At 38.9% G+C, this 15,472-nt stretch overlaps 2 protein-coding genes across 2 annotated transcripts; one reads left to right on the top strand and one right to left on the bottom strand.

Moving 5' to 3' along the window:
- Positions 1–2,188: 2,188 nt before the first annotated feature.
- On the bottom strand, positions 2,189–5,598 carry LOC104960618 (transcriptional activator protein Pur-beta). The gene is made up of 2 exons (XM_010788699.1): positions 4,336–5,598; positions 2,189–3,811 (listed from the first exon to the last, which is right to left on the bottom strand). The coding sequence occupies exon 1, from the start codon at positions 5,276–5,278 to the stop codon at positions 4,343–4,345; it is 936 nt and encodes a 311-aa protein (XP_010787001.1). The 5' UTR covers positions 5,279–5,598; the 3' UTR covers positions 2,189–3,811; positions 4,336–4,342.
- Positions 5,599–5,899: 301 nt separating this feature from the next.
- Positions 5,900–8,124, top strand: LOC104960617 (histone H2A.V). Its single transcript, XM_010788698.1, has 5 exons — positions 5,900–6,020; positions 7,033–7,110; positions 7,200–7,313; positions 7,424–7,553; positions 7,740–8,124. Exons 1-5 carry the CDS (start codon positions 6,018–6,020, stop codon positions 7,799–7,801), a joined length of 387 nt encoding a protein of 128 aa, XP_010787000.1. The 5' UTR covers positions 5,900–6,017; the 3' UTR covers positions 7,802–8,124.
- The last annotated feature ends 7,348 nt before the right edge of the window (positions 8,125–15,472 follow it).

Genomic DNA, 15,472 nt, shown 5'->3' with positions numbered 1-15,472 from the left:
CGGTAGCCTCTTCCCCAGGTGTCTGAATGTGTATGTGAACGGGTCAATTCTGGCTTGTGTTGAAGCATAAAGCACTTTAGTGGTGCTACAACTATAAAGTGCTATATAAATGCAGTCCATGCACCATTTCCGACTTTAAAAAGTCAAATTAGATAAGAATGAACTATATTTTCATTTTACAGAGTACATGAACTGATATGACTAAATGTATCTCAGCTGAATGTCAAAAAACACTTACATTCAGAGTAATGTTTAGAAGATACAGAATAAATAGTGTTTTGAATAACCAGTAAGGTGTACTTACTTATTTACTTGTATATACAGTCTGTACATGTGCGCAGAAGTAGGCAAATTATACAATGCATAATAAGTAAGGGCAATATTAAGATATTCTTTACTAAATAAAAAGCTAAAAATGATTAATGTGTATACAATAGGTCATTTACACAGAAAAGGTTTTGTTATGCGACAGCTAAAATGACTCACTAGTTTCTAGTGGTAGGGCAAATCCTTACAAAGGTGATGTGTCTATGTTTTTTAACTGAAATCTGTGCGAAACCTTGCTTTAAGTTGTAGTCAGCTTTTTTTTCTGTGAATCATCCTCCCTCAGAAGCGGTTGACGGACTAGGTTCATTCCAGTTCCTCTAAAATAAAACGGCACACTGACACCTCCCTGTTTGGCCTTCCACACGTTGCCCTGTTGACCTGCACCATGTTGGCCCCTACACAGCAGAGGGTTATATTTAGGTTTCCAATAAACCTCAAAGGATACACTGGCCTCTAGCTGTCCTGCTTCCTGAACCTCCTGGTTAACGGATGCGGCAGGAGTTGTGACACTCAAGACTGTATAAGATTTTACATATGTGGTGGAAGAAGTATTGACATCTTCAACTTAAGTAAAAACAGTAATTGTGCATTCAAAATCTTAGTTAGTAGGCCTACAGTTCTTTTTTCTCAACTCTTGAAAAAGCTTGTACTGCAAGCATAGTTTTATTTTATCAAACTGCTTCGGCGATGATACTTTTCAGTCACGGGAAGTGCCTAAGTACATTTACTCAAGGGCCGTTTAAAGTTAAGAAGTAATGAAACTACAAAGTATGTTTCGCATTTTATAGCAGGATCTTCTGGTAGGTATTTCAATCTTGTGATACAATAAACTTCTACTTAACTACATTTAACTACACCACAAAAACATTAGTCTCTTTAAACTTGTCAGATAGCTTGATTTAGTTGGAGACGAAAGGACGTAAAAGTATTTAATCTTTCTCAAAGCATGAACTTGATAGGACCAAAACCGCCCGCTTCAAAAACAGCTTCTTACCCTTTGCAATACGGACACTAAATGGACTCTAAATAACCCCGATGAACAATCACAACCAATCACACCTTGAACTTTATGTATATACTGTATGTAATGATGTATGTATTTGCCCTGTGCACACCGCACAGGGCAAACTTTTTATTGTCTGTTTACTGTATGTTGAATTGTATGGAACAAGCTGTAATAATCTGCACTGAACACGAATTCCACCAGTTTGGCTGTGTGGTCATTAAAGATTCTAATCTAATCTAATCAGAGAAACAGATTTGCTTTTTTCTTCTGTCTTCTACCATTAATTATCTGGATATCGAATATTTGTTAGCAGTGAATATTACATGTTTAAAACTAGCTACACCTTCAGCACGTACCATAGTGAAACATTTAAGATTCTAAAATGCAAACGTATCATTAGCATGATCATGTCATATATAATACATTAGTCATGGAGGGGTTTAATGCAGAAAATAATTATTAATTTTGATAGTTTAAGCACATTTAAAAAAAAAAAATAGATATATTTCTGTGATTTAGATTAAGGTTATTGAATGCTTTTACTTGTTATGGAGTAATTTTACATTTTTGTACTGGTACTTTCACCTCATCCACCAGTTTGTTTCAGGGAATGAAAGCCTGGTGCATTTTACAATTAGTCAGTTGCTTATGAAATAATGTGGAAATAGTAATTATGTTGAAGCAAATGTTTTGATTATCCCCTGTTAAAGAGGCACTCATATTATACGCAAGCATGGATACGTATTTTTCACCTTTTTATGGACAACATTAATTGCAAAAACACATTTGTTGCAGAGATCCTGTAAAGAAAGTGACCTCCACCCCGAGGTGGGGAGGAGAAAAACACCACACCTCTCCTGAGCAAAAACCTTTTTTATTTCTCGTTGAAAGGAACTCGGTAGAATATTACAGCAGAAAACACATGACTGAAACAGCTGCCGTTTCACGTAACACAGTACAGGAAGAAGGATGTAGTTCAATCTCATGTGTAATATTATATATAGTATATTTATAGAAAAGAAGAAAAAAAACTATTGCTCCCATGTGTTAACTTTTTTCATATGGCATTTCTCTGCTGTGTTTAAGTGGGTCAAATACAATTCAATGAGAGATTTACACACGAAAGGAAGTGGGACAATGAAAGTAACATTCCCCAAAGCACAGAGACTTTGTTGCTTTTTTTTTTTATCAGGCTGAGAAGTAAACTTAAAATGTTTCCATTGCAAGAAATAAAACTTTAAACCGCTCTCAAAAATGGATAAATACCATCATACAGTAATCAGAATATGCTAAATTAAAGAACACAAGGCAGCTCCGCATAAGAGCATGCATGCAGAAATAATCATATTTTTAAAAAGGAGCACTGAAGACAAATGTCAATGATTGCAAGTTTTTGTTTGCGTCATATGGCGACTGATGGAAAGCCAATTTGGGACAAAACATGGTTAAAACGAGTGGATTGAAACGAGGGGACAACTTGATGCTTTGTAAAGTGAACTGGAGTGCTGAGTGTTTGCTGAGAAACTACTTCAGTGAAGTTGCTTCTAGAAATTGCTATAACATACTGTTATCAATGTGTTTGTACTCTTCTTAATTTCTTCTCAGGAATAAAATAAATGTTAGGAAAAAAGCAGGTATGAAATATCACCCTGGACAGTTGCACCCAAGTTTAGTGTTTTAAATAAGCCACTTTAGGCAGCATTATCTAATAAATGTCTCATAATTCCAAAGACATCTTTTAATATATCTCTTTTGAAAAATAATTAAATCTATACTTGATCATTAAGTAAGTAAATCTCTTCCAGTATATATTTTTTTAAGTTAACAGCTTTGTTTTCCAAGAAGACCTAATTTCTTTCTTACAATCAGACTGAATATTGCTTCAATAATGGTCTGAGTTCAAGAATAAAGAATCCAAATGGCGCACCTTAAATAATAGCTCAAGCCCGGCACATTAAGATTTAACTGGAAAAATTGTGACGGGTGCTAAAGGACCGAGCTCACCGTGCCCCCTATGATGAAAAGATCACAGGGGTGAAACGTGGGCCTGCATCATATGAAACATCATCAGTTGCCACAGACGTCTCGACTGCAGCACCTGGCTCACCAGATCTGCAGACAGAACCTCTTAAGGATGATGCACAGGCACAGGAAATGCTAATATACTCAGGAATACAGATTGGACTAGCCAGTCCTGAGACAAAACGAGCCACGCGTGAGGAGGCCCATGTATCAGCTATCGGAGCAGGAGGTTAGCACCGGAGGGATGCCCAGGAGGGAGAGGGGGGAGCAGGAGGTCGTTTGGAGTCAAATGGACTGTCCAGAGAATCCAAATGATAAATGTGCTTGTAACAGATCACCTTATGGGACCTCGCTGGGCTTAGTGGATGTCCTGAGATGCAGAGGATTCCCTCTATAGCTGAGACCGTGGCTCTGGGTGTTGTGGGTCTGTCTGGGCAAGCCATTTGTTACAGGTCACTTTAGACGAAAAAACGCACACACAACCATGGTGAGTGATGCAGGCGCTCTGTCTCATTCCCACTCTGCTCCTGCTGGTATGAGTATGTCACACTTCCTTATTATCATAACACAGACTACAGTTCAACCCCAGGTGAGCTCTCACCATTGGAGGTGGGTCTGGTAACCTATAGGTGTATCTCAAACTTAATTTGCTGGGCTACAAGTGAGGTTATCAAATACAAAGTTAATATATATTTATATATAGATATATATCTAAAAATGTTATATCAATGGGGGATCTCATACAGGAGCTGACTACTGCAGTCCCCACTCATTTAGCTATAACATCCATCTAAACTTTAGGACATGATTCTCTTATATAGATAGTAATTTCTCAGTCAAATATATATATATATATGTTTTTTGTTTTACTCCGTTGTTGTAGCATTTTTCGATTAGTCATGCACAGAATAGTCGTTGCTCTCTCTTGTTTATCGCCAGGCTTTGCATCATGTTGTCAGCTTCATTCACAATATAGCCACCTCTCCATCAATCGTCTTCCACGTCGTCGCCTTCCGATTCCTCTCCAGGTGTCCTCTCGTACATCTTATCCCGGTGCTGCTCCTGGATCTCTTTCATTTCCTCGGCGTAGCGGCTGAATGCTCCCCCGAACTTGCTCCACGCCTTGAAGGGGATGGTTATAGAGTTTCTGTAACTGGGCTTCACTTCGCTCACCCGCAAGAAAACTCCGTACTTGTTGGACCCCACGTCAAAGAAGAAGCGCTTGGAGTCCACCATGATCGAGGTGCCCTCTGGAAGCTCGCTGTAGCCCCCGGACCCTCCGCCGCCGGACAGCTCCTCCTCATCTCCCCCGTAGTCGTCTATCAACTTGGCCAAGGCATCGCGGAACTCTATTAAGCCTTGGGCCGGGAGTGCGATGGTTTGTCCGGACTGGAGGCCAGCACCGGGGATGCCACCCGCTCCAACTCCGAAACCGGGGCCTCGGTTGACGGTCTGTCGGATCCGGAGAAACCGACCCCGCTGGTTCTCCTTGAGGTCGAGGTAGTATTTACGGTTCTCACGCACCAGGAACTCGCTTTTCAAGGCCCGTCTAGGCCCGGTGTCATCCCCGCCGGATGATTGAGCGATCTGCTCCGGGGTGCTAGGCCCAAGCTGGGCGTAGTGCTCTATGAAATCCCCCAGGTAGTCGCGGAACTCTGCCGCAACTGACATAGAGAGGGTCAGCCGACTTTTAGAGCCCCCTGCGCCAACCTCGGCGATTTTGATGAACCGGCCTTTGGCGTTCTGCTTTACGTCCAGGTAGAAGCGTTTGTTCTGAATGTCCAGCCGCTTCGAGGCCAGCTCCTGGGTCTCTGTTTCCCGCTGGTAATGCTGAAATCCTCCACCGCCTCCACCACCGCCGCCGCCGCTACTGCTGCCACCACCACCACCACCGCGCTCACTGCCACTGTCCCCATCCGCCATCTTCGCCACCAGCAGCCCGTTTCTCTGCGTATCTTTGACCCCCACCCTCTCGCTTGCAGAGCTCACTGAGGAAACCGGACAGATGGTTTTGTTGGCCTCTGATTGGCTGCTGCTGCTGTCAAACACAACATTCAGACACAGGGGCTGTGTTTCGTTCGCCAGTTTTCCTGTCTGTCATTAAAACGTAACCGCCTTCTGGGTGACATTCAACTACATGTTGTATTTACAGTACATACTAGCAGGCCCTCACGTTTTTGCATTCATGACTAACGAACATTTTTGATGGAGAATTAATCCTTTTGTGAATGTACTGTTGGCACAACCCGTTTTTCAACACAGTCAGCACACAACTATGTATTTTGAATAAGTTGTCGTTGTCTTTGTATTTCAGTTCAATAATAAATTCCATTATACAAAGTCCTAGTTATGTATGTTGTTCATTTTGGGATGGATGGCACTGGTAGGACACTACACACACTGTCCCGCCTACTTGTTGGTTCCGTGTGCAAAGGCAGGCACGATGATTTTAGGGTGGGGGATGGGTAAGGTTTTACAAGCACTTCTGCAATTGGTCGGGGAAGAGATTCGAAGTAACAACACACATTATCATTGGCTGTCTAAACTCCCACGAGGGGTCGCATGCAAAAGATTTGGGAAAGGGTTTATTGTTTCTTTGCTTTCGGGAGCCGAAATTGTTTGCTATCTTCTCAGTTCTGCAATCAAATAACGACACGGAAAAATGGTATGTGCGCTTCGGTTACTGATAAATGCTTTACACAGGACGTCGTTAAAGTTGTACTGTAATTAATGTGCCACAGTATGAAGTGCTGCTTTGTATTTGAACTGAGAAAATTTGACCAGAAGATGTGTGGTTAAAAAAGCTTCATAAAGAGCTAACTGTCAGCTAACATGTTAGCATTTACGGCTGCTCGAGAAGTCCAAGTTTTGTTGTTTCCCCCCCCTAAAATGTAATACTATATTTGCTGATAATCGGATAGTTGCTGTTTCGCAAAAGCGGGGGGGGGGTTATTAGAAGTGTAACAGTTAAACTTATTCGTAGGAGTGTTTTTCACCCTGTTTATCCTCTGAACGATGGATTAGCATCCATTAGCAAGCTAAGTTAGGCTATTTCATTAGCTTAACGGTTGGTTAGCCATCAGCAGTTGACCACAAGCCTTTATAAATAAGCCTCTTAACTATTAGGAAGGCGTAACATCGTCATTGTGTTTTTTTTATCTGACGGTCGGACTTAAGGAGGCAAATGTACTAACTGATGGAAATTCTGAATGAAAACTAATTCCGCAGACCGACCTAAAGCGGCGCGTTTGTTTTCTGTTTGTCGCGGGATCACGGGCAGCCTCTGTGTTCTGTGTCTAACTGTCTTTTTAAATCAAATTTCCCACCTTTTTTCGGGTTATTTCATGCTTTCACGCATGTTGTTATTTCCGGTGAGCCGTTAACGCATTTGTTGTGTTTTGTGTGATTGGCGGGAAAGCAATAACAGTTTCACCGGCCATCTGTAACGTTACCTGTTGAGGCGCTTTTGTAATTGAAACACTTCATGGGCGAATGTTTAGTTTTGCACATTCCCCTGCCTACTAACTTTAAAACAGGGCTGTACATTCTTTTTAATGCAGAACCCATTTTAAGAAATCTAAACATCACATCCCAACACAGCTGTGTCTTAGCTAGCTTGTCTTGTCTGATTTCTTGTTACATGTTTTATTCATTAAATCCTGAAATGACCCATACAGGCTGGTGGCAAGGCAGGAAAGGACAGTGGCAAAGCCAAGGCTAAGGCAGTGTCTCGATCCCAGAGGGCTGGATTACAGGTAATTTTCAATCTTTATATGTTTGTCTTTGGCACATTCTTTCTTCTTTGTTCATCTCGATTCATTGCTTCATGTTTATTTCCTGCCAGTTCCCAGTGGGTCGTATCCACAGGCACTTAAAGACTCGCACAACCAGCCACGGTCGTGTAGGAGCCACAGCAGCTGTGTACAGTGCAGCTATCCTTGAGTACCTCACCGCTGAAGTAAGCTTTCCCCATTTATTTATTTTTTGCATGTTAGTGGTTAACCATCACACAGTGTTTCTGTGTGCAAGGGTGATGTTTGTATTAATATCTGTACTTTTTGTTCTTAGGTACTAGAGTTGGCAGGCAATGCCTCCAAGGACTTAAAGGTGAAGCGTATCACACCCCGTCACTTGCAGTTGGCCATCCGTGGTGATGAGGAGTTAGACTCCCTCATCAAGGCAACAATTGCTGGAGGAGGTGAGATTACAGTTTGACATTATTTCAGATTATTTTTTTCCTTGTTTTTTCACGTTCTTATCCATATTGTTTGTTTCTTGATGTCCGTACGCTCTGCTAAATCTGTTCTACTGCAGTTGACATTTTTCTGGATGATATTTTTAATGAATAATTTATCTAACCAATGTTTTCTGGTTTTGTTTTCAGGTGTCATTCCCCACATCCACAAATCCCTCATTGGGAAGAAGGGCCAGCAGAAGACAGCATAAATGCCATGTTGACCAGAAAATTCGGGGCTTGGGCTTTGATGGGACCAGGAGTTCACATTTTTTCTTTTTTGTTATTAATATTTTAGCCAACAAAGAGTGATTGTTAGGATTTGTGTTGTAATATTTCCCCATAACTAGATAAAAAAAAAAAATACAGAAAACCCCTTAATGGCAAAAAAACCTTTGTATGTTATTGTAGAACGTTTGACTGGGGAGTTCATTTTTATTTCAAATGTTGACCGTGAATTTGTTTGATTGGCCTGGAACTCTGTAATGTTTTATACTGAAAAAAGAAATTGTTAAAAACGTTTTTTATATAAGAATCTTGTTTTGTGGTTATTTTTTTGGGAAGTTACAATATTTACTATAATACACATTTTAAAGGTGTTTTCCGAAGGCATGTTGGGTTAAAGCTCAATTTGAGATGATGCTTTTTCCACTTTGGAATTACTGAAATATGTTTTGTACGGATAGTGATGTATTACGTTTTTTTCATCAAAACAAACAATGATTGAAAAATAACTTATTGCTACCGTCTGCTACAGTGTTTTGTGTTGGTAGCCCTTCAGCCAACGTATAAAGCTTGAAATTCTGCGGTTGCTGTGATCAGGCTATTGAGCCTCACTGTAGAGCCATCCATCAAATGTATTTCACCACTATTTATTTTTTGTATGTACCATTATATTTGGAGAACATAGATTGTACTATATCAGTGCCTGGGTGATTCTCTTCAAATATTTTAAATGATAGGAACAGGGTGTTTTGCATTACAATGTAAAACTAAATATATATATTTTGTTTTATAATAATTAGTTGTCTTTGTAGTAGACAACACACATTTTTGCATGTCCTCGTGTTCATTGAATAGTAAACAAATAACAATTTCCAATTATACCAACATTTTGATGCTAATATAATCATATGCGTGTGTGCTTTAAGTGAGAAAAAAAACATAAATTATCTATGAAATTGCACTATTGACACACGTCCCCCAGTTTGTTTCAATCCTGTTACGCCATACATTTCACCCCATTATAATAATGGATTAGTCCATGTGACATCTGCATTGAGGGAGAAGATGTCTACTGAGGAAAAGGCGGCAAAGAAAGGCAAGTGTCAGTATCTTTTCGTACCTATATTTCATTTTTTTATTGTCAGATTGATATTGTCAAGCTCAACATTTCAACTGTTGTATGAATTAATGATAGTAAACAATAGTTTTGCAAAATGTTACAATTTTATGATGTCCTTAATCCATGTGGGGCAAGAAGAAACCTCCACAGAAAATGTCTAGCCGGGAACAAAGGTGAGGATCTCATACCCTGCATTTTGTGACCAACGTCCCTTCTGGGTTTGTGCACCCGTCCCTTTCTGACCGTGACACGTGCATGTGCAAACTGCACGAGAATCTTAGCTTTCTGGTAGAAAAGCTTAGTCAGTTGAAGTTGATTGAGACCTCAAATCTTGAGGCGATCACTAAAATGGTGTGCTGTGATACTGCTAGAAAGGACTGTATGGGGAGTGTGAACACTACAGAGACAAAACAGTTCCACTCAATATGACTGCAGAAAATGTGTCCTATATTCAGTGGGGGACAGAAGATAAGGCAACAATGAATGACCAGGAGGGGCCAACATTGAAGATAACTGTTACACAGATTGTTGAGCGCACCCAGGAGCAACTTGCTGAGCAGTTCAAGAAGCATTCTTTTAATATTAGGCAGCAGTATGCCTACTACCGTGAGCTAAGGAAGAGCATGGCCACTGATGAATGCCTAATTCACGTAGATTTTTCTGAGAACTTTACCTGCACGTACAGTTCGGAAATCCAAGCAGTGCACTTCGGATCATCCCACCAGCAGGCAGCACTGCATACAGGGGTTCTTTATGTAGGTGGCATCCAAGAACCAACCTGTTTCACCAAAACACCCCCATCAAAACACAAAAGCCCAGCAGCTATATGGGAGCAGTCTAAACCCTGTACTGGATCATGTGCAGGCAACATACCCAGATGTTTCTGTGGTACACTTTTTTAGTGATGGTCCTTTTACCCAGTACAAGCAGAAGGGCAATTTTTTTCTTTTTAATGTAGCACTGAGCTGAGGAAAAGAGGCCTTAATGCAGGGACTTGGAATTTCTTTGAGGCCAGCCATGGTAAGGGAGCACCAGATGGTGTTGGCGCAGCCTTGAAGAGGACTGCTGACATGCTAATAAGCCATGGTCAGGACATCAAAGATGCACGTGAGCTCTTCAATGCCCTTTTGNATATGATAACAGGGTTGAAAGGACAACACATTTTTCTATATGGTATGGATTTATTAAGCTGAGCAATTAATGATTATGCATTCAATTAAATGGAAATTTAATTGAATTACAGCTGAACTATCAAAACATTTGATACAACATCAAGTATTTAAAATTACATTTAAAAAACATCAAGCACAAATTTGTAAAAAACTGGAATGGAATGAATCAGTCCATATGGTCAGCAGTAACAACAATTCCTAATAAAATGTATAATGTAAAATGTAACTCATTTTGATTACTAATTTGGCTACTAATATTCAGTACATAACGTTGAACTCTGAATATTTGTTTGTGAAGTGTTGCTTCATCCTTTATTCAGAAAGCCTGGCCCACACTTCTTTCTCAATTTCCATGTGTCGTGATGTCACAGGCTTGGGATTGGGATGAGCTCAAGCACATCATCAAACATATNAATTGAATTACAGCTGAACTATGAAAACATTTGATACAACATCAAATATTGGACTGATTCATTCCATTCATGTTTTTGATGTTTTTTAAATGTAATTTTAAATATTTGATGTTGTATCAAATGTTTTCATAGTTCAGCTGTAATTCAATTGAATTTCCATTTAATTGAATGCATTATCATTAATTACTCAGCTAAATAAATCCATACCATATTGAAAAATGTGTTTCCTTTCAACCCTGTTATCATATTCAACACTGTCATGCTGAGTTCAACCCTGTTATTTAATAGGTTTGTATTAATATTTTAGTGATATGAACTTTGAAGTGTTGTATTATGTGCAATGTACAAGATAATCAGACAAAATATGAAACCTAAACAAAATTCTAAGTTGAATGCATATTTTTGATAACATTTGAAGGCCGATGTTGGATAAAGTTCTAATGATCTCCTTTTGCAGTCAAATGGTGAGTATTTTAAAAGAAAAAATCTACTTAACATAGGTGATCCTAAACAAGGGACTTCTGATGATTAAGGTTCAACAAGAATTAACTTGGATATCTTTTTGAATCATATTCACACAGACTCCAAGTTGTCTGTGACAGGGTTGAATTCCAAATAAGTTTTTGTAAGAAGGAAACTCAGTAATGATTGGGATTGTATGCCTGAGGTGGGAAAATGAGTTTTCTCAAAGTTTAAGTAGTCCTCTACCAGATGTTATGATCAAAAATGCAATATTTTAAGGTATTTCTTTCAAAAATGCGAAGACCCAAAAGGCACCTGATTCAGAGAATCACCCGCCTATAAACTACATTACATTTTCAAGTAGAGGTCATAGTTTTTATGATTGTTTTCAGGGAAATTACGCATTTTATCTTTGATTAAATACCCATTGCATGTTGTCTTGCTTAGAAACAACAAATTGAAATTATCTTTTGCCGTTTTTAGTAAGAAAAGTCTATACAAGGTGCTCCTACTGTCCAGCCATACATAACAAAACTGCAATATCTTTGTAACATAACACTTTAGAAAATGATCCATCAAGAAAAACCTCAAATGATTAAGAAGCAATGTCGTGCTTTTGACAAGTCAATTCATGGACATTAAGATTTCTTTAGTACAGTGTGGCAGCAAATCCAAACATCTGGAACCTCAGCATTTGTACTGCAGGATTACATCCGGCCACCAGGGGGAGCCCCTGACATTCAAAATATCATAATTACACCCTTTTGTCTGCCAATTTTTGGGAACATTTTTCAAAAATATTTAAAAACGACTTTTCAAAGGGTAGTGTTTGAGTTTTATTTAATCGTTTTTTTTTTTAAGACCTGTTTACATTACTCCACTCAAAAGGCCAAATAAAAAGAATAAAAAGATATTGTGCTGTTTCAGCTGTTTGTGGAGACACTGAGATCAACCCTAAAATACTTCACTTTGTCATCACAGCTCAATAACAACATGTACATTACAGTCACTATTTGTCTAGCAAACAGTCATGGAAGACTCATTCAAATCTATAGCCTACTTAGAAACCACATCTGGATTAAACAATGTCCCTTTCTCCAGACATGCCATGTTAAAATAATATAATATATTCAAGTATCAACAGTAGAAGCAGTTATAGTATTGAAACTTGTGAGAAAATGCCTTCAATTTACTCTTTAATGAGAAAACCTGGGGCTATTTTCCTCATAAAACACTGCTTATATATTATACACAAATGTTTTTAACAGAATCAACATTTTTTGCTGTTAGATGACATACATGCCACTTTGGTCTCTGTTTAGCTTAGCTCAGCTTAGCATAGACTGGAAAGATTGGTAAACAGCCTGGCTCTGTCCGAACTTAGCGAAATCTGCCTACCAGCATTTCTGAAGCTGACAGAGACAGAAACTTAAAAAAGTCTAAATGGCATTTTGCTCTTTTGTATCCCAGCAACACCCCAACAGTGCAATGCTCATCTCATTATGTTCCTTGCAGTTCTCATTGTGCCTCTTGAGCTGCAAATGATGTGGAAGAGATGAGTAATGGGGCAGCAATAGAGCAAGCAGCTCCGGCGGGAACAAGAACAACAAATTGTTTATTTTAAATGAAGTTTTGTTTACTCATGTCTGAGTCAGAGGTGTTATGATTCTGAATTGATGTTCTTTCGGCTTTTATGTTGCTCACAGCCCAACACATACAGCGATAATCTTATCAGACTAACAAGACTGACCTTTGAAAGAGCAGCAATAACTCCATTATCGCCTGAGATCCCATGGTCTGACTTTTCTTTATATGAGGAAACCTCAGATCTGAGTCACTGTTTTACAAATATTTTGTCCATACCACAAATGTACATATTTTTAAAGATTGAATTGGAGGAACACAACGTCTTCTAAATGTATAAAAATGTTATAAGATGTGTGTGGTCTGAGCAATGGACAAGAAATGTAGTTTTCTTGAAGCCACCATGGCCTGATTTGGCGTTGTTTCAGGTGTGATCCCAATGCAAATGGTCTATGGTTGCGTGTTTGAATTTTCTGTAAAGTTTCGAAAAATATATGGGTTTGAAGATTTAGTCTTGCTTATTGGAGTGTTGTTTTAAGCTTATTGCTACAGACAATGCTAACATGCTGATGTTAAGCCACATGCTTACTCTTTCAGTAAAGTGTGTTAAATGCTAGATTACATTTTTCATTAAGCACTAAACACAGAGTGCACCTGAGACTATTGGTAGGGACTTTTGTTTTGTTGGTATTTATATTATATAACTTGACAAGTGGGTCAAATTAACATTTTGATCTGAATATAGGACTAGATGTTTGTCGGGGGTCAGCCAAGTTATTACAATTCATACTGATGTGGTGGATGTGTATAGACTGCTAAACCTAATCATGTTGACGCTGTCTGTCTTTAGTTTAATGGGTGGTGCTGTGAAGTCATGAAACAGTGGTGTTGTCCTGCTGATGCTCATTGTGTGAAGATATCTTGTTTAACAAAACATGTAGCCTAAGTATCATGAAACTTTTTTTTGTGCCAGAGAGCTTATTTTCCGCAATAATCCAATCGAAAATTCCCATTGTATTTGTTGAGGGAAAAAGTGTAATGCCTACTTCCTGGATAGTTTACACATACATAATCGCTGCATCACTTTTTTACGGACACAGCATCAGCAGTGATCGCCATCTTGGCAGATCAGAAGTTAAAACAGGTGATCTTTGTGAAATGCAGCAACAACACCAGGGTGTATAAAACAACACACCAAAATAGAATATCTAAAATGAAGTTGGTTATGAAATTGTTGCAAACTCAGGAACCCCAGCACACAAAGTGAAGATTCCTCTGATCAAACGTGACATGAGATGTATTGTCCACATGAGTGCGAACGTCAGCAGAGAACACATGAAAGACGCAGCCGCCTCACATCTTCAAAGAGCGGGAATCATTTGTTTATTCTTACATCTCTCTCTCTGCCTGTGTCTTTACAGTTTTCTCTGGAGGGCGGAGGGAGGGTGACAGCCAGAGGTCAGCCTTCAGCTCACATTCTCTTGTACGATGTGAGGGTCTAAGGACAGAGGGTGTCATATTGCCATACTGATACTCTGTGCAAACTGTGAAGTCCACTGAGACAAATGTAATATTTGTGATATTGGGCTATATAAATAAACATTGATTGATTGACAATGTTTCAGGTAGGCTAATTATCCAGAAATTTTAGTCCAACTAGTTTCTTTTGCTGGCTTTTCTTTTTTTAACAGATTGCCATTTAAACTGTTATCAACTCCCTTATGAAAATCATTTTCTGGGGAAAGAAACTAATGAAGAATGGTGTGTTCTACAACAGTGATTTTCTTGGGGGGGGGAAATCATATCATCATAAGGCATGTTCAATCTTGTTTTTGAAAACTTGTGATTTAGTCTTGAAGTTTGAATGAAGAAAATATATGTTTTTTTGCAACATCATCTGTAATATCTTTTCATTATTTTGGTTGCTTGTTTAAGGATTTCATTTGAAAACTAGTTTAATTATTTAAAAGGTTTATCCTTGCAGTTAAAATGAGAGTCAAAAGTACCCCTGATGTTTTATTACTGTGATTTGCTTGGGGCCAACACATGCATCATCAAGTAAAGAAAAAAGTAAAAACAACACCAGGGTTTTTTGAGTGTGTGGCAAGACCCTGCTGCATGTTGGGTTAAGAGCTGATCTCAAGTATTAAGGTGATTTATAAATGGTTTGATTGAAAAGTCCTCTATGCCAATGATGATTTTATATTAAAAAACATTTGGACCGTAATCTTAGAAAACAATACATTTGAAAACATCTCTTTCAGCTCTCGGATGTGATTCACACATTCTAATTTCTCACTATTTTCCAACATTGTATCAGCAAAACAATCCATCAATTGAGAAAATAAGTGGCTGCTTTGTCAGTAATGGAAATAATCATAAGTTGCAGCCCTGGTTTGATTTATACCTGAAGGCTCAAAGTAGTGCCCCATTCAACTTAAGTTAACCTCACACCCTGTCTGGTGTAATGTGGGACACTGTGTCTCACATAAAAGTAAGTAAAATATCTTAAAACAATCCTCCTGTCCTTCAATCCTATAACTTAAACGTTGATGTCATGACATGTCGGTTTGATCTAGTCCTTCCAGATGAATTGAATTATCTAAAGGCATCCATTCTGGCTTTGAATTACCACACAGACACCCAGGTGACCTAAAGGTGTGATTTGTTACAGTGTGGTGGTGAAACCTGAGGTAATTCCTTAGGAATAACTTCACGATGAAAAGGGAACGGAGGCGTCCTTTGATCCTCAATGAGAGGAGTCTGTCAGATAGACCCTGACAGAGAACATCTTCATGCACTTGAGAGGAGCTTTCAGAGAGACCTGTCAGTGACTCTGTGTCTTTATGTTTGATGTTTTTAAACCCATAAACCCTCATGGAGACTGTTAAAAGGCAGGAGACTGTA

The sequence above is a fragment of the Notothenia coriiceps genome, unplaced genomic scaffold, assembly GCF_000735185.1.
Source record: "Notothenia coriiceps isolate Sejong01 unplaced genomic scaffold, NC01 NC01_scaffold00032079, whole genome shotgun sequence".
In the NCBI taxonomy this organism is placed as follows: Eukaryota; Metazoa; Chordata; class Actinopteri; order Perciformes; family Nototheniidae; genus Notothenia; species Notothenia coriiceps.
Note: the sequence above shows the minus strand (reverse complement) of the source record. Positions and strands in the feature narration are given on the sequence as shown.

Coding starts and splice junctions, on each gene's coding strand:
- LOC104960618 (XM_010788699.1), bottom strand. CDS start 5,278: ATGGCGGATGGGGACAGTGGCAGTGAGCGCGGTGGTGGTGGTGGTGGC.
- LOC104960617 (XM_010788698.1), top strand. Junction 7,111..7,199: donor CCCAGAGGGCTGGATTACAG/GTAATTTTCAAT, acceptor ATTTCCTGCCAG/TTCCCAGTGGGTCGTATCCA. Junction 7,314..7,423: donor TTGAGTACCTCACCGCTGAA/GTAAGCTTTCCC, acceptor TTTTGTTCTTAG/GTACTAGAGTTGGCAGGCAA.